We start from the raw sequence: 25,542 nt of genomic DNA, 5'->3' as shown, positions 1-25,542 counted from the left end.
TTTTTAAGAAACTCATCAGCCTTTTTTCCAAAATTTATCACTTTTAAAGGAAACTGTACAGTCTGATTCAGTAATAGATTGCCTTTGCTCCTCCTTTAATATGGATTGTTGCTAAATGAATTACATGAACAAGTTGTGCATGTTAGTTTAAAGGCAATCTGTCACGACGTTGATTGGTTATAAGATCAAAGGGATTTTTATTGTTTCCAGTCCCCCTTTAATTTATCGCATTGTAAAAAATATGGCGGAGCGCTGGAATCGTGTTTAGGCTATTGTTCCAGCTATTGTTCTCGTTAACCAATCCACAACGAGACAGATTGCCTTTAACTTTCCGTTTGATCATCATCAGGAGTTACCTTTCTCGTGATTTATGAATGAGTAAATTTCGTTGATTGCGAATTCGTGATGTGATAAAGCTGCCACCTTTGAAGGTTGTGGTAGACCATGTTTAAAATTTCAGATTTCAGAAACTTTTCCGTAAGACTATCTTTGCAGCTTACATACGAACCTTTCCTTTCGTGTAAACGGGTTGCAATTCCTATAGCATCTTCTTTTTTCATTTTTACTATTTATGCTACGATTTGCTACATTTCGGTAACAGCAAATAGAAGACCAAAATAAAACACCAGTGCTTAGTGTAACAATTCTTCTGTGACAGTATCTGTTTAGCTTACATAAGCACATCTTGTTTTGTGGAAACTGGTTGAAATTCCTATAGCATTTACTTGCTTCATTTCCATTATTTATACAACCATATTCTAATTTTCTGTAAGAGAAAAAACAAGAGCACCAGTGCTTCATGAAACAATTCTTCTGTGACAGTATCTGTGCAGCTTACATACGCACATCTTGTTTTGTGGAAACTTGATGAAATTCCTATAGCATCTACTTGCTTCATTTCTATTATTTACACAACGATATTCTAATTTTCTGTAAGAGAAAAAACAAAAGCACCAGTGCTCCGTGAAACAATTCTTCTGTGACAGAATCTGTGCAGCTTACATACGCACATCTTGTTTTGTGGAAACTTGATGAAATTCCTATAGCATCTTCTTGCTTCATTTCCATCATTTACACAACGATATTCTAAATTTCTGTAAGAGGAAAAACAAGAGCACCAGTGCTTTGTGAAACAGTTCTTCTGTGACAGTATCTGTGCAGCTTACATACGCACCTTTTTGTAATTTAGTGATATATTGATGCCTATAGAGATTTTAAGAAGATTCTAAACAAGATCTTAACAACTATAAGCTTTGGAATAACTAACATCCTTTGTTGGCATGCTTGAACTGAAAGATAAGTTGGATTTATTTCGTTCTAATCAGTCAAAGTTTTGTTTATTTTAACATACCTAAAGTTACATTGTAGTTTTTCAGAAATCAAGAATTTATTTTTTATCATTGTTTGTTAGACAAATTATCGTTGGGCAGAGTCGAGTCTACACGCAGGATATTAGACAGCTTGAAGGAAAAGTTTGAAAGATCTGGCCCACTCTCCTAAAAGATTTTCCATCCCTGATCTTACCTCATCTTTTTGGCTTCTCCCTTCTTTTTTAGGGCTTTGCTTTTTATGTCAAGGCGGTAGGGTGGACCTGCACTAAACATGATCAACTGAAAAATAATGTAGCTATTTATTTTTAGATTTCTAGATTTGGTTGTTTTTAACTGGGAGCTTTTGAAAGTTTTAAACCTAATTGAGCTTTTCAAGGGCCCTTGAAAACTAGCTTTGCAGAAGGATTGCTTTCCTCAAACTACATGAAAACAAAGAAAAAGGAAAAAATGAAGAGGAAAACATCAATATGTAAAATGTAAAGTGACATGGTCCTGATTGTGCTTGATGGAATCTAGTGCAAAGCTGTTTTTTACATTACAACAATGCCCCACATGTTTTAATTCTCACGATTTGAATGTGTCTTGTGTCTTCATTTCACAACCCAAGCCAAAGAAATGCGTTACTGAGACATTATCACAGCATAGAAGTGTCATTTCTATTCTGCTGAAATAAGTTTCTAAGAATAACTTTGAAATAATTATGCCTAATTGCCTTCAATGAATTGTTTCCATATAAAATAGTATAGATCAGCATTAAATTAGGTTTAATGATCCCAACACAATTTAAAGGCGCGTAAACGTGTAATAACTGGCACGTGATGTGAACCAGGCTTCAAATTAATCTAGGGGGAAATGAAAATCTCATACACATTTTGCATCTCGTACACATCCTATTGTTTTATTTGAAAATTTCTAGAAATTATAGAGTTCAAAAGTGTTGGCATCAAAAAATATATTTTCAGCATTTTGAATTTGGGTGAACAACTTAGAAGTGAAGCATAAACATTGACGTAAAAAAGGTTAGGTGACAAATGACTAATAGCTATGGCCGCCGAACAAGAGAGGGTCAACAATATATATTAATACCCTTGTTTTTAAGATTACGTTTACATTGCTTTCAATAATTTGAAAGGCTCTTTAAATGCAGCATTATAATCAAGCTCCTCTATGTTAACGAGGAAAATTATCATTTTTACTCTTGATATTCTGTTTAATATGCTGTATCCCATCGAATGGGACCTTCATACAGTCCGTAAATGGGGGTCCCCTCTCCAGTTTCATTCTTAAGGCCCCAAGGTGCCCCTTATGCCACTGAGCATAGAACACATGAAAATATACAAAATTAATTGAATATGTCGCAAATGGGCTGTGTTTTTTTTTAAAAGAGCACCGGTTTTTTTTTCATCAAGTCATTTGAATTTGGTCTTGATTTTCAACTTTAGAAACCAAGCCAAAATAACAATCGAAAGACTGTTTCTATTACAAAAACAGAATTCTTCACTTTCATTGTCTCACTTTATCTGCAACAGGTTTGACAGATTGAAATCATTTTATGGATATGCGGCTAGAAGCTCTAAAAATATATTTTTGATTACGTCGTAATTTTTTTCTTTTTTGAAGTTTATTTTGAGTTTGCAAAGAACTGTGGGACAGGTGTGTTAAAAATTAAAACGGATATTGGCAACTCAGACAGAAAATGAGCAGAGTCTCGTAACTGAAAACCAAGGTCGTAGTCAATAACTTGAATATGTTCAATAACAGTACAAAGAGGTTTTGTTGCAGTCAAGAAATAATGCGAATTGTCAAATTTTGACTGCAGGTAAAAAAAAGCATACCTGATGACTTGTATGAGATGAAAAGACAAAAATGGGAGTGAAATGTGCTGTTAAGGTTGCTTAGCTTAAAAATGTTCGAAAGTTAAGGCTTTTGAAAAGGTATTTGATAATAAATAAGACCTTGTGTATCACTTCATATTTAAATATACCTAGGTTCTTTAAAAGCGCAATACCGCATTGATGGCATTATTGTGAGAAACTTGTAAGTATGTTTATGCAGGCCTTTGCTGAAATTCGATGGCTGTCGCTGAATTTGCTTTCGACTCAATTTTAAACGCTGGATCATAGCACCATGGATGTACCACTCACCCCAAGCCAAATCTACTATTTATCTTAAACTGAAGTACCCTTGCTAGCCTACAGTTTATTTGCTAAACGTAATCTGCTCCTTTCGAATACCTGTTTTAAAAAAGTGGTAAAATTTATTCATTTTAGACTTTCTTTTTCTTTGCCTTGTTGACTAAAAATGTTGTTTTTGTTAGCATTTGAGCTGTGTTTCTAGAAAGCCGTAATATTGAATTAAATGATATTGCTCCTTGGTACTTTATTGTAAATTAAGATTGTTCAGAGTGATAATTTGACAAACCAAAACAAAAGAAATGCATTTTTGGCGATCTTCAGGGATACATGTCTGTGACATTTACTTAGTTTTCCATAGATTAAAAATTCTATTAAAAAAATTATGCAAATTGTACAAAAGACAAATATTAACTCAATTCTCCTCTTTTCTTCACTTTTCTTGTTTGGTAATCTTATCTTTGTTTTCAATCTTCTGCTTTTGTATAAGATTATTTTGAAATTTCATTCCTATAATATTTTCTCAATTTCACAACAGTTAGGTATTTTTTCCCCTTTCTGTATGAGCATATGCCTACTCAGAAAGACCTTTGAACATTGTTTGACGATTAAACTACTGTCAATCAACAAGCAAATGACAATATGGTAGCTTTTCATTCTCACATTTTCATTCTTTTTTTATTTTGGAACAGTAACGCCGAATTTAGATAAAACCCTCAACCAAACCTTGTCTAAACCTCAAACGGGCTGATCCAATAGATAAAAACATCATTTTTCCAAAACATAATTGGAAAGTAATTAGAAATTTCACGATCCCATTCTCCCTCGCCTGCACACTGGCTTGTGTTGTTTTGAAAAATGAAAGAACGAAAAATGGACATCTCTTACATACAGTACAATGCCTCGTTGCGTTTGGTGTTGTTTTCTTGCCGATGTTGTTTGTGACTCTAAATCTAACAATCGGTAACCGCCTCTTGTTTTATCATTTGCATTTGAAGAAACTGGTCTCATTTTGTGTTATAAGGACATGCTAAAAAAGCATTTTTCAAATGGAAAGGGGAAATTTTTCAATAAAGACATGAAAATTGGCACACTTTGAATAAATATAGGCATTTATCGCCAAGAAAAATGGTTTGAAAAATTTACTGCTGAAAAAGTAGAGGGCATATGTCTTAGGCCCCGAGAATATACATTGGCCATCAAAAGTTCATCACGTTTGTAATAAGAAACATGCTGTCCTATTCAGCTAGCATTCAATTTGAGGGGCAATTCACTCTTGCAAATAGCGTACGAGATTTTCCCTAAAACAAAAAGATTTCGGAGAATTTTCAGATATAACAATAGGATTTTTACAAAAGGTGTACGAGATTTTAGAGTGATTTGCACCTCGATTCAATTGCTTTGTTGAATGACTGAAACTTTAGAAGCCAGATTTAGCGTTGATTTAACTCATTTGGAACTATCTTTTCTTGTAATTGCTATTGGCACCTGAAAGAATCAATTTAAATGTCGATTTATTAGAAACGAACCCTTTTCGACTTCAATCGCTCTTTTCCATAGACGACAAGACTCCATACCTCCGCTGCTGCTTTGCATTCACCGTCAAATTAATTTATTTGAAACGCAGTATGACAGCAAGCATGGACAAATTCTGCACTCTTCCTTTAAGAATTGTTCAAATTTTCCAGATTTTTCCCAATAGAAACAATTCTGTTGGAACTGGCTGGTCACGTTTTGCAGAATCTTGTTGTTTTACGATAAGCAGCACCTTGAATTGCTGAAGTAAGAGCTCGTTCAAATATTCAAAAAATGCTTTGGTTAGACAGAAATTAATCCAAGAGGGGGTTTTGGGGAATTTTGGCTAATGAGATCCCACATCTGCCACATCTGACCTTTTTGACAAGTCATGCAGTTTTGCTCGTCATTTTGCGTCAACGATTAGTTTTTATTGCAAAAGAATGAACGCGAATCATTTTGTATTAAAATTACCAAGTTATAAGGTTCCATTTCTTGTTTTAAGAGCAGACAAAGTCACCTCTCGTTGTGATCCGAAACACAAATGTTTGGGCGGGTACTTTTGCTAGACAGTGCGAAGGAGCTCGGATGGCTAGCCAATTACGAGGTTGCTTTTATTGTTGTAATGCGTAATTTGTTCAGTTGGTGAGGGATGAGGGTTTGAAAGAAGATTTATCCAGACAAAAGACAGACATTTCCAGAAATGTAAGTAATTTAGATTCCAATTTATACGTCTTACATATTATTTCTCTTAGATCGGTTTTTTTATTTATGGAAACAACTGGTCGAAAGCGATCGTTCGTTACGATGGCCTAGACGTAACTATATACACACACCCAAAGCTTCCAATGTCACTTTGCATTGCCCGACGCCGGTCAAACAGTGTCGTATCGTGTTTGCTACCCCAGTTTAAGACGTACTACGTAAGAGATCTTTATTGCTTATAATTACCATATTGACATAGGCCTTGCCCTTCAGCTCAAATAGCCAAAACATGTCATTTATCTGTCTCCCTTCACATTGCGGATTGTTTTCTTCTCAAAAGGAAAACATGGTTTCGGCGTGGGGACCCTAGGTATATTACAAAACTCCTTAATAATCAGTAGGTTTGGGGAAAAATTAGATTTCATTTTAATGTCTCTGCTGCATTTGAAGAAATTTTTTAATTCTCTTTAAAAATGGCTCTGCAACGATCAAATATAACTCACAAGGCGGCTTGGTGATCGTGTAATCATGTGGCCAGATTTTCAAAGTGGTTAAGGTGGTTTCCATGTAAATCGCGTCTGATGTCTGTTTGGCTGCCCTTATATTTTATCAGTATAGGCAGGGCATTTCAGTTGCAAGGTGTGTTATCATAGCTCCTGCAGACGATGCATGTAACGACTGACGGGAAAGGTCTCTCGGAAAATTTTTACAGGTGCTTGTTGAGTTGGAACATGTTATGTAGGGTGAATTTCGAAAATCATGATTTAAATTAGCGGTAAATCTGAGTTCTAAAATTTCAAGTCATTCAACAGAGTCAATTTAATGCTAGCTGAATGGGACACCATTTTGTTGGTTTCAAACATGTTCCTTAATTCAACTGTGCGAAGTTGTTTGTAGCTTCTTTTTTGTTTTGCCAACGTATTCTTCAATCACTACAACGCAGCCACATAAAAACAAAGTAAAAACCAGTAATTATTGATCGATTTGCCTAAATTCCTTTTGTCCATAGATAAAAATTTTTGTTTTATATAATAAGGAAATTTTAATTAATGCCATATACAGCTATTTACTGAATTTATCTAATTCCACACGTGATAAAGGTGTCAAAGCAAGTTGTCACATCATTATTTTATGCTGATGCTTAAGGATGCAATTTGTTTTTTTCTGCTAATTTACATCCCTCCCTCAGAGATCGAAAAAATGGTATGCTAGCAGATAAGAGAATTTACCATATCTTTTGAAGGCACTCTCCCAAAAGGGCTGAGAGATTGGTTTACAAAATATATCAATTAATAAGCAATTAGGTTATTGTTATATTTTGATAACTTTTCCTAGCCCTATTTATGAAGTATGGCATAAGTTTGGATGGTGAGGCATGTTTTTGTCCCTACATACAAGCATCTGAGTCATGTGCTCATTGTCAATGAAAGTGAACAATGCATGCCAAAAACAATGAACAAATAATAGAGCACATGATTCTTTGGAAAATCTGCTCATTTTTAAACACCATTGTACTGTTATATTATTGAACAGCTTTTAAAGAAATGAGTCATTTCTATTTCGTTTTCCATTCAAAATTTTGCTTTCACTTTCAACTTCAGTTCTTTAAACATGTTAATATTTGTCTCTAGTTTAGCTCAGCAAGATGTTTCTATGCTGAATCTATGCTAGCTCAACAAACTGGTTACACATTTGTAAACTCTCAGCAATTAATGAAAAGTTAACCCCATCTTGTAACAGGTGTGTCACCATTCCTTTTTTAATTATATAGAATTTCTAAGTTCATTTTCTGAATGGTTTTCATTTCACTGATTTCTAAAAACTAATAACATAAATTTACTTTGTTTTCTGCTCTGTAATTATTTACAATTTAAAGGCATAAGGTCCCCTGCTCTGCCAATTTTTGCTGGAGTAAAGTTTGGTTGACATTCATGAATATTGAGCAGTGGTACTAAAATTTCCTGCGATCACTGAGGAAGGTAGGAGTCCTTTTAAGGCCTTTTTCTAATGCCTGGCTCATAGTATTATTTAGGTTTATTTGAATTTTAGCATTTTCCATTTTTAATGCATAAGCATGCACATATAGATAACGATATTTTATTGTGAAAGTTATGTTTTTCTTTCAGGCTCATTTGTATTAGACAACCCTAGAAAGATGGATTTTCATTCACTGCAAATGGCAGCATCAGTGTTCATCTTGATAATGATATCTTTCAAATTAGACACATTTCATGCATACAAATTTGAAGCAGATACTGATCTAAATAATATGGCTTTTCAAGGAAATGAAGTATTTATAGGGGCTACAAATTATATTCATAGACTGAACAGCAATTTAGTACAACTCAATAGCAAGAAAACTGGGCCAGTGAATGATAGCAGACATTGTATTACTCCTAATGAACACTGTAAAGATCTCAAGCTAACAGACAATCGAAATACTGTTCTTTTAATTTACAAGAAATCTGATTCACTCACATCAAAGACAATTACAAGGTTATTTACTTGTGGCAGTATATACCAAGGTGTCTGCCAGTTGAGGGATATAAAAAATATGGATTCGGTATTGAATGGTAGTGCAGCTGTGGCAGCAAATGATGCAAATTCATCAACTGTAGCATTTCTTGGTCAAGACAAGTCAGGTAATAACATGCTGCATATTGCTGTTACGCACAATAAGCGTATTGATTTCATGACATTACCAGCAGTCTCTATCAGGCAGCTAGATGGCCTTGGGGAGAGATATTTCTTGAGACCATACAACAAGAATTACATTGAAGTAAAAAGAGACTATGTTATTGACTATGTATCTGGCTTTCTGTTAGAAAAGTTTGCTTTTTTCACATCTGTACAGCCTGTACAATATGGAGGAGGTGCTTCAAATGTCTACGAATCAAAGATAGTCCGTTATTGTTTAGAGGTCCCAGAATTCTATTCCTATACTGAAATTCCATTATCATGCAAGGACTCTGCTGGAACTCAATACAATATCTTGATTAGTGGTATGCTCATAAAAGCAACTGGCAAGACTGCACAAATGTTGAATGTCAGTGAAGGTGATAATGTCTACATAGGAGTGTTCAGCAAATCAGCAGCAACAGGGAAGGCCCAGACTGACAAAAATGCTGTTTGCATTTTTACAATAAAAGATGCTAATAAGGCATTTGATGATAATATCAAGATGTGTGTGCTTCATGGTGAGCCTATAGATGGTGGTTTGAAGTGGATGAAGACATATCAGCCTGGAGTGCTCTGTAAGGTGAGTTTGCTGGAAAGCCAATAGTTTTTTACACCAAATGTATATGCTGAAAGTGACAGTAACAAGTATAACAGGGGAATCGTTTTGAAACTGTTATTAACCAATAATATTAAATATCATATTGTTACAAGTCTAAATGTTAACAAATAATGACAAATTAATGCAAGCTATTTATTTCCAGATATCATGCTTGCGCAGTCATGTTTTCATCCCTTTCTAGAAGATACATAAGAAATTTTGTTTGGTTTATATTAAGTCAACGCTTTTTCATCATTTCATTATCACATTTGATTAATGTTGTTAACTTGTTAACCTGTTATGGTTACCCTGTTAACATTTTTATGGATAAAATGAGAAGCAATTCTCTCTTACAAATAACATGCTATGAAAACAAAATGATTTCTGCCAAAGTTGTATGAGATTTCCATGGAATGATTTGCCCTTCAAGTGTAAACAGGTTGGATTATATTAAATCTATGCTTTAAAGATACTATAGCCTTAACAATTTGTGAAAAAAATATTTCTTTATTAACTACTAATGATTAAACATGTAGTCACTAATGCATCATCAGAAATCTGTTTCACGTAAAAATGAAATTAGAAATTAAAACAGTTTTGGCCACTGTAAAGAAGGCAGATAAAATAAAGTTTGATTTTACAGGAAGCTAAAAGAGAGTATCAATTTCGAGTGGTAAGTGACAAATTTAACTACTAACAACTAACAATAAAAAACTCACTAATATCTCAGTTTAAATCTTGATAACATTGATAACTTTTAATAGTTTAACATGTAAATAAATATTTGTTTCATGCTTAAATAAATATCTGTTCATGATATAAAGATTTAACAAATAAAAGGGCCAAACTTCAAAGTTGAATCATTTTAATGACATAGGTAGAACACTTTTAATAGAAACAGTAAACAGGGCATTTTGCAACATTAAATCTCTCAAATGCAGTAAACCTCACCATTGGAAGACCTTGTGGGAAAAGATTCCAGTGGTTTGATTTAATCCAAATAGAATCTGATAAAATTAATTAGAGAAAAGAGATCTGTTTGAGCAGCCTTGGTCTGTGTTAGTTGATTAAAATTTTTTGAATAACTGTCCAATGCAGTTATTTGATATTACTGATATTGCTGTTAAAACTCCTAGGCAGGTTTCATATACATGACTTTTCAAATCATTGAAGTTAGTAAATTTGAAAATTTTTCTACGTTTCTTAAAACATGCATTTTATAGTAGTGACGTAGAATTTATAGAATTTATTGAAACACAACTGTTTTAGAACAAAAGGAACAACAAGGATCGTTTAGGCCCCGGAGCAGGGTTAGACACTTGGTCAAATATTGGGGGGGCAAGCCTATTGTTTTAGTGAGATGACGTCACATTTCCCATTGTTTTCGAACAAAAGACCATTGTCCTCTGAAGTATTGGGGGGCCGTCGCCCCCCTCGCCCCCCCAAGTGTCCGCCACTGCCCCCGCGGGGTTGCACAAGCCCCTCAAAAACAATTGCATCACTGTTTATAAACCTTGCGTTTCCAGTACGATTTATTCTAATACTAGTGGCTATTGTTTCAGAAAGTAATTAAGGTACAGAAACTTTTGGTTTTAGTGACAAGAGATTGAATATTTTGAAACGGTTTTCTTATATATATCAAGTTACATAAGAACCACAGGCTCAGTTTAGAATTTGCCCCCGCCCCCCATATTTTTGGGCTATATTTTCGTGCGTGAAATCGTGAAATCTCGATTTTTTATGCGTGATTTCGTGAATTAAGATTCCTACGTCCAGCGTGAAACATGAGTTTTCCTTGCGTTATGTCGTGAAAAGGCTTTCCGTGAATAGGATATCCGTGAATTCGTGAATGAAATTTTGAATGACAATTTAACAAGTTGCCTCATTTTGGTGCGTAATAAAATTTGCAGTTGTCAACGGACGAGAAACAATCATGTTAGTTAGTTTCATTGATGGAAGAAGATGGGCCTACTTTGTCACTAAACATCCACGCCCCTTCAGTGAATTGCTTAGGCTAACATCTGCCCAGATTACCAGTGTGTTTTGCGTGAAAAGTGATTCGGTTTTTGATATAATTGAAAGTCAAGACCGTTATCTGACTTGTTTACCAGCTACCAGTCGCTGCTTCATATTAGCTGAATAGAGGAAGAATGCAAAGGCACGCTTCAATCGAATAGCACTGTTTGTTTATGTACATTGTGTCATTGTTATTGAGATGGTCCATCTATTGTCAGTTTTGCTAGTGACTGTGGTCATAGATGTTCATTCGCCACCTGTCTGTCGTTTGAAGCCCATACAATGCAAGACACATGGGTTGTAAACATTTTCCTACTTGCACTGCCCTCTTTGACGTCATTATTATGTAAATGACATTACGTTTAAATATGTTGATGTTTTCAAAAAATCCTACCCGCCCAGGTTCAGTGATATCCGTCAAGGGCTATCAAAAAGCTAATTTACAAAAGGTAATTTTAGGCTATTGTGAAGGATTACAAATACAACACAACATAACATAACATAAAACTAAACATATATCATATAAAATATAACATATAACGTACATATAACATATAACATACAGCATAACATAACGTAACATAACACCGTATATAATAAAAAACAAAGCATTGATCATGAGCTTTCAGCGTTTGATACAAGTCAAGTTCCCAAATTCTGAATTTCCAATAAAGGTGTTTGTATAAGTAAAATGTTTCGTTCCAGTTTAGTTTTCGCTCTTGAGCCTTGCCACATGTAGTGGTCGGATGGGAATGGTGTAAATAGTTTCCGTATGTAGTAACAGATGGTTTACATGTGACAACCTGTAAATAGTCAAGTAAGCAGGTTCTTTTACTTAAAGTAACCAAAGGATCTTATTTCAATTCCTAGTTCGGTACTATTTGATGACTTGAAATTTTTCACATTTTAATGGTTCTTCAGTTCCTTAATAAAAACTGCTTAGCAGATAATAATGGAAAGCTGGGATCATCACAATCCGCCCAGAAGCCACTCTCCTTGCAGTTTAAATGAATGTTTAAATGATACCTAAATAGATATGTTTATATGACTACATTTCTGTATTTTAGCTATCAGGGGTTGTGAAGCGTTTGATTTGCATGGGTGTAAATGCTTTTGAAAAATGCTTTTTAAATTTATGATTTAACTGGAAATAGATTGTCTCAACCTTTTTTGTGTTATGTATTTCCGTCACTCTATTTCTGATTGTCTGAACTGCCAACCCTTTCTCTCGTGGATCCAGATTACTAGCCGAAACCATGCTGTAGATATACCGTTGCCAGTAGACGAAGGCTTTTGTCATTGAAGTTTCATTCTTTGGAATAAAGCCTCTACCTAGATTTATTTTTTTGCCAAATGGATCAGATGGAGGTTAATTGCACGAATCTGCATAATAGAAGTCTGCGGGAATGTCGCAAAATGAGAAATAACCCTGTTAAAAATTTATCTTGTTTGATGACAAAGGGATTTAACAAGAGAAATGCGATGGGCAATCTGGTATCTATATTTGATATCCGTATAATGAGTTCTGGGTTTCCGTTGCATTTAATCTTTGTTACGTACTCGAGCTTTTTGTGTATAGACGTTCAAAGTACAGCAAATTGTATCGTCAGACTTTTGTAATGTGAACACGATTAGTATTATTTCTCAACACAGTTGATCTTCATACCACAAACCTATCAAATGTGTGAGGTAATTAAACATTTCTTGTGGGAGGGGCATTGATTTCTCAGTGTATTGCATAGAACGATTTTCTTCGTTCCGGTTTTTAAAAGAAGTTTTATTTTGAGTCGAATATTGTATGCTGTCACAGGCGGAGCTCTCCTTACTTATGCTAACGACCTTTATCGTGACCATTCTCAAAATTCCCATTAAACACTATAAAACTACAAGAGCTTTGCCCAGTAGAATCTTCCCCTGTTGTAGCCTTGGTGAAACACACTAAAATGCTTTACGATATTTTATGCCTTTGAGTTTCTGGGGGCACTCGTTATGCTAGCGGTAAATTGGAAGGCCGGCGAGAGGTTGTCGAAGGCCTTAGGTATATCTGAAGATGAGGCTTCCTTGCGGGCGAAGCGAGCAGATAATTTTTGCGACCATGCCCTCTAGACTAGCTTAAAATACATTTCAGAATAGTCCTTGCAGTCATTTTCTCGCAAACATTTTGCTATTTTGAAGGCATGCTTTTATTTAAGTTTGATTAATTCAAGTCTCAAAATGGAATTCGTTACTTTACCAGGCACCATAGACCCCGCCTTACTCCTCATAAATTAAGCAATACTGTAAACGGGTTTATCGCACTATTATTTTCTTCTATCTCTATTTTTCTGTATTCTTTTTATTCTCTTAAAACACTTTTTTGTAAAAAAAGTAGGGGGGGGGGCTGAAGCCCCAAGCCCCTTATCTGGCGCCGCCCATGACATAGTAAGATTGCCTTTTTTGAGAGTAGCTCTATTTTACCCTACGGCTTGACGTTGTTTCAGAGAACATTCTGCATGTCCCATTAGGACTTGAACGTGATCTCACGATGAAAATAAGTAAGTATTTTTCGGTTTTTTTCTTATAGTCTCGGCAATCGACTGGAGGTGCGCTGGATCTTTCATGCGAGAACTTCCGCTACGTGAGAGACTTCAAACAAGGCGGTTATATTCCGTTGAATAACACGCACTCGTTTGTGGTACCCGGGAAACTCACTGCCATAAAGGCATATCCACATGCAAGAGGGCTGGCGGTATTCCTTGGGACTTCGAAAGGAATGCTGAATGAGGTTGGCATCTCGTTTTCCTTATATTTGCTTACGTTCTCCCTCTTTCTTTAGGTTGAAGTAGTTTGATTGTGTAGCCGTGTATACAACTTCAAGAAATGTACCGTGCATTAAAGACAACATCAATTACATTCAATTTAATTTGTTATAATGTTTGTGTTTTCTAGTCTCTACTAGTAATACTTGTGCTTATTAGGCAACTGTTCATCCGTTGGGACCCTTGTTAAAGCAGCTGCAGATCACAGATATCGCATTTTAAATATTTTTTTTTTCAATTGATAAAATGAGTTCAATTTAATGATGTCTGTTTTCCAGTACGCCGTCTTTACTGACATGAAGACACATCTGTATGGACAGGAGGTTGTGGTAAACAATGAACCGATAAGAAAAATGGACATTGATCCAGCTTACCAAGGCCTCTACGCAATGACCCGTCGACAGGTAGGGCCAAGTTGATATATGCTGTCAACCTGACTACGCAAAATATTGCATTTGACCATCAGAAGTTGCCTATGGGAGGTGATCTTATTTTCGAAAATATTTGCAAATTGCTTACTCTTACTCTTTTGCAAATTGCTTTTGTCGTGTTAAGGCTGCCTTGCGATGCTGGAGAGCTCTCACTGCGTTTGCAGATAATCATCCCGTTTAAAGATCTGTAGCATTATCTAGAGGAAATAACTGTTGTATGTTGTTCTTTGAAATTGCAGCCATCTTTCTACTTATGAGTGCTTTTGTTAATGTAATGTGTAATTATTGTTGTTATCTGGGCGTTTGTTTCTTTGACCCACTTGTTGTTGTTGTTGTTGTCGTTGTTGCTGTTGCTTGCTACTATAAACTTGCTTCCGGAACGGAAGATTTTGTATTCCTTGATGAATGCCACTGGCAAAGGAATGGCTGCGATGCCGCAAAAGCATCATTTGCTTAACCAACCCCCTTTCCTTCCAGGCAAGGAAAAAGTTTAATTAGTTCCTGAATCTACTAATGTTGATTCTAAAGTGCCGTGATTACGTTATCATTCCAGGTTTCCAAGTATAGTATCCAGAATTGTGGAAAGCGCTTGTCATGTGTCGACTGTCTAGCAGGGCCTGGTTGTGGCTGGTGTACGTTAGAGAAAAAGCAAGTATCATAGTTTTCATTAAACACGCAGCATTTACCTAAGTGAATCCAGCTATTTGACTGATTCGCCAAAATAAAACATTGAAAAATTGCTAATATTGCTATCTGTGTATTGAAGTGTCTTTATAAATAGACCCATAGAAACGGCAAAGCAACATGGTATAGTTGGTCTTTTGATAACGGATCGCAAGAAAAACGTAAAGAGGTTCCGTACTGAAATGTATTAAAGTTTGCGCTATGAACGAGTTAGACGACTCAGTTTACATATCTTGTTCAAATAAATATAAACATTAATGTAAACATTAAAACATTTTCAGTGCGACTCCTGGATTGCAGGTACTATGACTGAACAAGAGCAGTAGATAGTTATTTTTTTTATTATAAATGAGTTGAATTTGCATTGAGGAGAATTCGGCTTATTATTCTGTGAAACTCTGATCCGGTTATTCTGGTACATACTCCTTTAATTTGGCACAAACCACTTTGTGTCTTCGGCAGTTACGAAATGGCTTTCACCAGTAAGTAGCTGCTTTTTGGCATCGATGTTACTGCTACTTTAGTGAAATGCATTTTATCGTAGCATCCATTACCAAGATTATTCATAGCATAAAGGCAATATATTTTGAGGTCAAAGCAGGCTAGAGATTTGTAACATGTTAAAAGAATTTATAAGTTTCACAATTGGACAATAACCTATTTATTCCTTTTTTCTTCCCCTGCCTTGGTCGTTATATCTTTTATTTTTCTGCTGATAGTGTGTTTCAATTATTCAAAATTCCATTCCATGAGTTATCTCTTCCATTCTGTAACAGCGCATTTTTCTCCTTCCAGATGCAGTATAAAGAGCGAATGCATCTACTCTCAAAGACCTTTGTACTTTGTTGATGACAGCGTAGACAGCTGCCCTTCAGTTCTTTCCTTCAAACACGACCCAGCTGCAATTTCAGTTCGAGAACAAGCTAAGGTATTCTATTGGCCATCAAGCATTGCATTTTCAGTTAATTTGTCTTATCCGTCATAACTTTTTAATTATTATGACTCTCAGTAACGAGTATTAAACAATTTTATACCAAAGGCGTATTAACCTTTTAGATTATTATCCTTTACTGAAAATATCAAGGCGCTGAACGAAGTTTTTAAAATAGTATGAAGGCATATTTCTGGGATGGATTCCAGCAAAAAAACCAGAGTCTGCTTTGAATCGTTAAGAGTTGCCAAAAATCCAGTATGTCGAGGGGCAATTCACTTAAGTGTACGAGATTTTAACCAAAACCAAAGGATTTATACGGATTTTCTGATAAAACAAAAGGATATCCACCAATGGTGTACGAAATTACCGCAGAGTGATACGCCCCTCAGTTTCCACATAATACTTGAAAAGAAAGTAGCATTTCCCCGTTTGTATTGTGATTTTGAAGATTTCTTTTTGTGGTATTGCAAAAACTGTATTAAGGTATTTAAGTTGTGTTACTGAAAGGTTCATGGTTATCTTTGCGAGAAAAACACAATGCATTGTTGAATGATTATCTTGTCACGACAAAATAATTGATCAAAATACTAGAAGCAACAAAATTTGACGACAACATTGGTATAGTCAGAATTGTTTTATTCAGGCTTAGTATGGTGTACAACCAATTGTATATCAGATAACTTGTCTGGAAACCGTGAGAACCTTTGCTGTTTTGAAGCTCAAACTGTGAAGATGCATTCTCAAGATTTTACTGAGGATAACAAAATATTGGGAATCTTTGTTTAAATCTTTTTCAATTGGACAAGTGTATTGGGATTGGACTTCAGGGTTATACCCATTGCTTTACAAAAATTCCAGCCATCTTGAGCCCCTCCTTCCTTCCATTCAAAGACTTTCTTTGGTCTAATGAGAGTATGAAGGTATTAATTGAAAATTTGGCAAGTGTTTGAGCCTCTCGCAGTCCAAGCGGCCTTAATTTTAAACTAATTTTTTTAACTTGCCTGTTTTGGACACCTGCATTGACCTTTTTACGTCTTAACCGCTCTTCCGCCCTCAGCAAAAGTAGCTCTAAGATTGTGAGAATGCATCATTGACGGTCAGATAAGAAAACCTCAAAACTCTATTTACGCCACAGATCTCATTAGCTGATTGGCAATCGAATCACTCTGACCGGAAAACCAAACTTTTTGTAGAAAAGATGGTGTCTACTGTATTTTCTATAGCCAAATCCCAGACGCCAGATTTTTTTATCATAGAAGTAAAATGCACTGTCTAGAAGCCCACCAAATCAGCACTGCCAGCGAAGGTTTGGAGAAAACCTAAGATCCTCAGTTGAAGGTCTTTGAGAAAAATTGTTTTAGAAGTTATGTTGAATAAGGCTCCACAAGGAGTTCTTAAGTAGTTTTTGTTGGCAACCCTCGTCAGTGGTTTTCTTATCGTTCCGTTTGCTGTGTTTTTAATCTAACGGTTGGGGTCAGTACTTCGTCTTTGAATAACCAGTCTCCACACAGTGAGCAAATGCTGCACCAGTACCCTGTTTTTCCCGCTGAAGCCTTTGATCAGTTTATCGTCAAGCTCGAAGTTTCATGCACTCTGTCACAATTTGGTTTTCAGTACTGAACTTTTTACAAAAACTTCCACATAAGTATTTATCTCCCTAGCTGCATTGCTTAGAATCAGATTGAGTGTTTGGCTGTTATCACACCCCTCAAGATTGTTTTTAAATTTTGTACACCGTAAGTGTGGGAGTAAGGAAGGTGGTTTTGAAAACCTAATTGTTGCCAAGAGCTTTTTGTTTTCTTGGAAACATCCTTAAGATGAAAGTGTTTTGCGGTCTTTCAAAATTCAGTACATAATATATAAACAAATAGCAGGTGACTGAAATCATTTCAGGTACTTATTTTGGTAAGACCCGTGATAAAAACAAGCTTGAAGTACAAGCTCTTAATCTTAGAGCTTTCCTGTTTTGACAGTGACTAAATCTGTATTCATTATCATAATCATCATCGTTGATCGTATCTGTCATTGTCATCTCAAATCATCACTGGCGGCGCCATCCAACTGCTTTTTTTGGCGGCGCCGATAACAAATTTTAGGCCACGCCTCTTTTGACCGTCAGAAAACGTCCTTTTACCTAAATCGATCGCCAATTTCACCAATACGAAACGTCCATTTTTAACTTTTGGCTAAGCAAAGGCAGTCACAATATCATAGAATCACATCACAAAGAATACTTCTCCTATTGTTATATTACTTTCAAATATTACTCTTCTCCTATTACTGTCTCATCGAATTTAGGCGAAATCCTGCCTAGAATCGGCGAAGGAGGGAGGGAGGGTTAGGGGGGGTAAAGTTTTGCAAAAATAGAAAAGTTTTTTTTAAACTATGCACTGTTTATCTGTCCCCGTTGATAGTGTTTTTACATACAATCCCTTATTGCAGGTGTATTGGAAGATCAAGAACATGCCTGTCTTGCAGGATGGGCGAACCTACAAGTGCTCTTTTGGTTCAGCCAATGTCACTACTGTTGTTTCTGGAGACGAATATTCTTGCACCACTCCAAAATTTGGCGAAATCCCGGAAATAGTTGATGCGAGAAGTATGCTTCGTTTTCTATTTGGTCTCTTTTGGCTTTTCAGTTTTTATATTTAGTTCAAGATGAGTTTTGTTTTGACATTCTTGAAAAGTAATACTGGTACTATCGATATCCCATTCTCTGTTTTAAATATCCACCATTCCAACCGAATGCTGACATTACTTCGTTTATGCGTTCAAATCTTTTCATAACAAAGAAAGCAAGATATTCGTTTGCTTGGTGATAGATTAGTGTTTTGTGGCCCCTTCAAATAAATCCAAGCAAAATCACCTAGCTTTTGTAATTAGAATAAATCAGAATAAGAAACACAAACCTGATCTCGGACCACACTGACATGAAAGTAAGAAGTTATTTTTGAGTTGGCTTAATTTTTTTGCTTCCAACAACACCCACACTATTTTTGCCGCCTTATTCCTTTGTCTTTCTTGATTCTTTATTCATCAGTGGATATACTAATCTTTTCATCGGTGGAGTTTCAGGTACTGCAAAAAGTCAAAGATATAATGTAGTGGGGGGGGGGGGGGATTTCTTCTTTTATGAAAGTATTTTTGTAGATTTGTAGCGGCCTCTATATAGAGGTGGCCACGTGTGGATTACATAACAGCCTCTATAGGGTTTTGGTCAATAGTGTCTCGTTCAGTTCAGTCTATTTTGAATTGATTGCAGGATGTTATCTAAACGACTGAATTCTAGATAAATCTAGAGAAGTTGGGCTTATTGAAAAATCTCTGCGTGCTGACACTGTTGATTACAGTAAACAAAACCTGTTTAATGTGTACTCCACCCCTTTTTTTTAAAGGAAACGATAGTCAAAGTTGACTACTCTAGTTTCTTAACGCTTTGGGAAATTTCAATACCCATTTTTTTTAAGAATTTCTTAATTATGGCGTCATTGATTTGAATATTCGGGGTCCTATGTTTGATTCTTCATGCTAGTAAACTTTCTGACAGAAACTTTTTGAAGGGAAATTTCGCAGTGCAAGCAGTCGCTATTTCTTTCTCGTGACACCTCTGTTTTGCTTCATGCCTAGATTGTGGAAACATATTCTTACTCTCTATGTCAATTAAGTTTTATGCCAATCAGTGCTTGTTTATGCCAATCAGTGAGTGATTAGAACAGAGGTTATCCTTAATACGAAAAAAATATTTTTTGCCAATTTATAGCAATGAAATAATTCATTTGAATTCAAAAAATTGTGTACCCTGTTGGCAAATGAACGTTAAAGAGCTTGAAGGATAAGGAGCCGCTGAAAGATTTTTCAATAAAAAATTCATTGCTCGGCTGTTTGTCACCTTTGGACTAGTTTGAAAGACTGTCTTCGTTTATTTAGAGAAATTTCGCATCTCAATCAAAATGACGTCATAACAACCATAAGTGAAAATCAAGTTAGAGTGAATCTTGAAAAAAGAAGATAGCCTACCGAAATGAAAGATTGTTATTTTATTTGTTGCAGAGTTTCATTTGCTCAACGGAAGTATTAATGTATTTTGGTGATGATAATAACAAGTTTTGTACAGTGTGTCAGCATAATCTTTATTTTGACAGTGTGACCCTACGTCTTTCTTTTTTAGTCAGCAAAAACCACGTCATGCTTTAACTATCTGTTCTTTGTTCTAGGTACCGCGGTGAAAGTAACTTTGCGGTCGCCTGAGAAAGATATTGCTTTGTTTCATAACAGTGTAACTTTCTTCAATTGTGAGCAGATCAAAAGGTTTGTTTCTAAAGATAAAAAAAGATGTGTATTTCTACATTTGTGTCCAGAGATATTGTCAATCTTCAACTGGTTTCTACCGTAGTCAAAAAACAACTATTTCCATTCATTTGTATCGACACGGATATTCCTTAAAAATTCAAGATTCCCAAAAACCTAATACGTGTCGATTTATCAATTATATAAAACACATTAAAAGCTCTGAAATGCAGAAAACGTTTATTAATAATAACTAGTTTTAGCAGTTAAAAATATTTTTTACTGAATTTTCATATGTAACACTTAGCACGTTAACAACATATAGCGTTCCTCTTTCCCTAACTGCGAACTGCAGTGTACCTATTGTATAGAATAGAACACAACACTACTGCACCTTTAAAGTTCTTATTGCAATGTAAGCTATGCTTTTGATATTTTGGCTTGAAATCAAAAGGTTTTTGTGGACGCGTTTTTTGACTAGGCCTTTAGACTTGTAGTGACTCATTACCCCCATGCGTGTTTTGGTGTTTTGTCTGATATTCATATATTCAGTAAGTAATTACTTCCAGAGAATCGTATAATATTTCAAGGTGTTAGAAAGAGTCCTTTGCCCAAATTCCTTCAGCACAAATATTTTTTGCTCCATTAATATTTAAATGACGACTAATTTATGCAGTTGAGTTACAATATGATTTACCACAGTGCTATTACCATGTTACGATAAACTTTTGGCGAACTCGTATTTCCTTTATAGACCTGAATGTTAATCGATCGATTTCTAGAATTATTATTATCATGCATACTCTCTTTTCTAATACAAATTTACTCTTTTCTCTAATTCGAGTTTCACTTGGTTTACAGCTGTTTGGAATGCACTAGATTCAAGTACACTTGCAACTGGTGCTCAAGCTCATTGACCTGCTTAGACCGCCTTTCTTCTTGCGGAAATTACATTGCTCATGCTGGGGTACACCAATACATTGTTATCCTTTTTTTATTTTTATGATTAAGCCTTATTTAACATGTAATGTGCTTAATTTGGATTTGTAACGTTTTTGGCAATGAGTTTATAAAAACATTGCTCTTATATTTCAAATTCCCATACTGCATCAAACATCCGCACCCTGTAAAACCTTTCTCCGTGTTTAGAAATTACAGGCTTTTATAAAATAATGTCTTTTTTAGACCCAGTTTATCTTATTTGGTTCCACCAAAATTAGATTACGAAGGGAAATCTGCAGTATGGATTTCTTTGTCTACACTCTTTTTTTATAAGAAACTGGCTATAAGAAACGAGTACTCGACAGTCAGAAAAAATTTAGAAAAATCCAGTACTCGAAGCAAAAAAATTAAGAAACTGTTAAATCGTGATAAAACTGAGAACAACGAAATTTTCTAAAATCCAAGAACATGATTGCCCTGTTGGTCTAGAATTTAAGACGCAAGGGATGAGAATATACTTTCCACATCTAAATACAGCATCAGAACGGAAGCGAATCTCTTGACGTGATAAAAAGGTCACGAACATTTCATAACATCGTTCATGACATCATAATTAAGAAACTCTTAAGAAATGATGAGTATTGAAATTTCCAGAACACTAAGAAACTGGAGTACTCAACATAGACCTTTGTTTCTTTTAAAAAAGATGAGTGTACTCAACATCGACCTTTGTTTCTTATAAAAAAATGAGTTTATGCATTCGATGCTTAGCTTACTTTTCAGCCTTAAGTTTCTCATTCCCCTCCTTACTTAACCTGGCCTTATCCTCGTTTTGGGCTAAGAATGTTCAATCAAAAACCCTGCATGACGTTGTTACAGCAAAACTCTGCCCATTCATTTTCTAAAGTGAATAAAGAAGGGTAGATTGTTTCCTGGAGTTCGGTTTTTTCGTCGTAATATTGCTAATCAATTGTCACCTTTTAAATCTTTTATTTTTATTCTTATTTTGAAATGCTTTGTTATTGTATATAATTTTTGTCTTCTGTCTGTTTCAGCCTGAGCAGGCTATTGCCTTTAGCCAGTGTCCATTGATTACTGGCATGAAAACCAGTTTTGTATCTGATAGCGTTGATAGAGAGATCCGAATCGAAGGGAAAAATTTACCAGCACCAACGGTAAGGAAATCGAAGAGTGTCATTCTCTCACCATTGGTAGCTATTGTTTTCTATTTTCAAAGTGTGTCTCTGGGTAAGATGTCAGACTGGGAACATTTTGGGCTACATAGGACGGTACTAAAAGAACAATATACTGAATCAGGGCCGCCGAGAGGTTTTGGAGATCCAGAGGCAAAACCGAATGTGAAGGTCACCTGCAAGCGAAGCGAGCAGAAAGTCTTTGCGACCACGCCCTCAAGATCCTTTTCTTGCAATCTTTTAGAACGTTTTTCTATTTTTAGGTATAATTTTGCCATCTTTTATCAATTCCTTTTTAAAACGGAATTCATTACTTTATGAGGCTTACTATACCTCGAAGCCCTGGGGCAATTTGCCCCCTTCCCCACTCTTGGCGGCCTCGTACTGAATTAATGGATTAGTTGAACTTGAAGAACAATAACAGATGGTTTGCATACAATAAATCCAATCAGAGTACTGACGTTAATGAATTATTATACTAGATAGTCATCTATCTCAGCATTTCAACTGAGATTTTCAGTAGCTACAATATATCAATTTCTAAAGTTTGTCTGTTATCGTTTACAGGGGTTATTCAATTACGAATGTCTGGTAAGGATAGAAGACCAGGAACTTAAGACCATAGGACGACTAGAGAGTAAGACCTCTCTTGTTTGCACCAAGAGAATAGTAAGTGCACTTTTTCTGCTTGTTAATCGTTTTCATATTTGTTAACCAATGTGTTCCGTGATCAGTAGTGATCAGTAATGAGCATCTCTGTTGTCAAGGGCTGTTTAAATGGTTTTGTCTTTTACGAGCTATCAGAAACAAAGATGACGTAAATATGAGACATCTTTGTAACTCGCACAGCTGAGACAAAGATTGCTAAAGCCTGGTTTCCACTGGGCGATTATCGCGATAAAGGCGACAAATTCAAATATCATGACAATCGTCCAGTGGAAACATGATTCAATCGTGATTATCGCGCCATGATTATCACGATTAGGGCGACAAACGTGAAAATCTCGATTAAATTTATCTTTGTGAAGACAGTTTCCACTGCACGAATAAAGCGATTAGCACTAAAACAATTTGTTTGTACAATGGCACCCCTTACAAGAAAGCAGCTCATCGCAGTGATTGGAGCAGTTTTCCTTTTGACATCGAGAAAAAGGTCTGCATATTTCCTGGCAATTTTCTCCAGGCATTAGCAAAAATATTTTTCTCTCTTTTGTTTGTTTGTCGTGAAGACATTGGTACGGTCCAACTGCTTCTGCTAGCTGTTCGTCTCGTTGAATACAATCGGGATCCATTTTGTCAAGCTACGCTACTTAGTTTATAGGTTTTGATAAAAAGAGTATTTCAAATAAATTACTGCAAAAAATGATTCACCTCTTGAAACTTCCCGGCCATGCCAAGAACGACTCTTTCCTTGACGCGAACTTTGTCATGGGAACCCAGATTTGCTTTTCGAAATCGAATCTAGTGACGTCAATTTTGACGATAAGCACGATTAACGCGACAGAATATCAAAATATTTTGATATTTTGTCGCTGTAATCGTGGCGCGATAAGCACAATTGATTTACAAGATTTCATGTTTCCTGTTTCCACTGGCTGATTATCACGATAATCACGATACAAATAAAAAGTCAGTTGAATTTGTCGTTTTTATCGCGGTAATCGCCCAGTGGAAACCAAGCTTAAAAGAACAGGCAGTTTGAATCGGGGGGATTATTTCGACTGTTCTGAGTCTTGAAAATTTTTTAGGCTTGCGATTATTAGCATATTAGGCCTTTTATTTGACAAATATAGAGTCTTTTCAGTATATAATTTGCAGTTTTTGTCTTCTCCAGTATAAATACGTCAGAAATACGGCAAACTACACAACGGTAGTGTTGATTCGATTTGGCGGTAAAGACCTAGACGTTATTAAAGACACAAGAGGTAACAACAGACCATCTATATCAAAATAACATTTTGTATCTTAGTCATTTTGCCGAGATTGGCTGATCTGCTGCGATTTGTAATTTACAAAGTGATTACTGACCCTCGTTGTCTGATTTGTAGACTTACTGTGATGCAGCACAGTCGGTTATCCCACACCTATAAACAAGGCTATTGAGAGGTACACTATGGGACATCTATCAAATTTTTGCAGCCCTATAAGTTTTCCATTATATGTTCCAATAACAGTTTTTGCAGTCAAAAGGGATTTCTTTGTGCTTAATCCATTTCAACCTGTAACTTTTCCAATCTGCCTTAGTTTCTTTGCAGTCATTCCTCAAATCGGTTCCAAAAAGGCCCATAAGCATAAATTAATAAGCAGCATAACCTTTTCTCGGTTTTTCAACAGTGACGTTTTACAAATGTGAGGTTGAGAGGCACAGCTGTGGTATCTGCTTGAATGCACCAAAAGCATGGCAGTGTGGCTGGTGTAACCAGAAAACGTGCACTGTCGCTGATGCTTGCAGTGCAACCAAGGACTGGGCCAATGCTACCTGTCCTCGACCCCCAGAGATCAAGCAGGTGAGACTCAATCGCCATGCACTTTGTTTAACGGCATCTAATAGACGACTATATGTCTAGAATATGATTATGTCCCTTAAATGAGTCCCTCTCTTGTTCGGTTTTTGTCATCAGTTTTCTGTGTATAGTGACACTCCCTGTAAAGAACATAACTTCGTTTTTCATGATCTCTTTTCAACGCATTTCTCTTTTCACACCCTTACAGTTTCAACTTCGATTAGCGGAAGTAAACCTTCATTTGCTTGTTTCTTTGCAATGGCAAAGACCGGCTTTAAAAGCCCATTTTCTAGTTAAAAGCATCAGAAGATTTTTTTTCAGTGAATAGCTCTAAAGGATTTATTTTAACCCTTTTATATAAGGCTGTCTGTTGGATCAATTCTTCTGTATTCGTTATGTGTGATATTATTATAAGGAACATGTTACCATCTTATCGAATCCTTTTTTTAATTTTGTCAGCAAATCCTACTTTGTCTACACGACAAATACTTCTTCCTACAAAACAAGATTCCAAATATCTAAGTTTATGGTTTAAGATTGTGTCTTGGACGCATTCTTACCATGTTCCATATCAATATAACCTTGTTCAATAATCGGGTTTCAGTATCACTCTATTTCCTGTACAAAACCGTAGTATGTGTTCCCCCAATAAGATTAATGCCACTTTTTACTTGATATTTTAATTTGTTTATTCTTTAATTAACTCTCTGATGAAATATATGATATGGTTTAATGTCTGGTGGGTATTAAACTCAGTTAAGTGTTGCGGGACTGTAAAGTTATTTCTAAGCAA

General features: G+C 35.7%; 1 protein-coding gene across 5 annotated transcripts in view; it reads left to right on the top strand.

The window, feature by feature from the left end:
* The first annotated feature begins 5,470 nt into the window (after positions 1-5,470).
* Positions 5,471-25,542, top strand: part of LOC135686847 (plexin-A4) — a 40,001-nt gene continuing 19,929 nt past the window's right edge. The window contains exons 1-15 of one of the 5 annotated variants that reach the window (XM_065203207.2): positions 5,472-5,683; positions 7,320-7,423; positions 7,810-8,942; positions 9,604-9,633; positions 13,540-13,740; positions 14,053-14,178; positions 14,759-14,853; positions 15,685-15,817; positions 18,266-18,422; positions 20,038-20,131; positions 20,972-21,077; positions 22,108-22,227; positions 22,813-22,914; positions 24,080-24,170; positions 24,580-24,752. In XM_065203207.2, the coding sequence (XP_065059279.2) occupies positions 7,839-8,942; positions 9,604-9,633; positions 13,540-13,740; positions 14,053-14,178; positions 14,759-14,853; positions 15,685-15,817; positions 18,266-18,422; positions 20,038-20,131; positions 20,972-21,077; positions 22,108-22,227; positions 22,813-22,914; positions 24,080-24,170; positions 24,580-24,752 (2,532 nt within the window). In that variant the 5' untranslated portion in view covers positions 5,472-5,683; positions 7,320-7,423; positions 7,810-7,838. Of the gene's footprint in view, positions 5,684-7,314; positions 7,424-7,809; positions 8,943-9,603; positions 9,634-13,539; positions 13,741-14,052; positions 14,179-14,758; positions 14,854-15,684; positions 15,818-18,265; positions 18,423-20,037; positions 20,132-20,971; positions 21,078-22,107; positions 22,228-22,812; positions 22,915-24,079; positions 24,171-24,579; positions 24,753-25,542 lie in introns of all 5 variants that reach the window. The other 4 variants (XM_089108990.1, XM_065203210.2, XM_065203209.2 and 1 more) reach the window with 4 other exon arrangements.

This window comes from Rhopilema esculentum, chromosome 6 (assembly GCF_057945365.1).
Source record: "Rhopilema esculentum isolate cy_ngs chromosome 6, ASM5794536v1, whole genome shotgun sequence".
Classification (NCBI taxonomy): domain Eukaryota; kingdom Metazoa; phylum Cnidaria; class Scyphozoa; order Rhizostomeae; family Rhizostomatidae; genus Rhopilema; species Rhopilema esculentum.
Note: the sequence above shows the minus strand (reverse complement) of the source record. Positions and strands in the feature narration are given on the sequence as shown.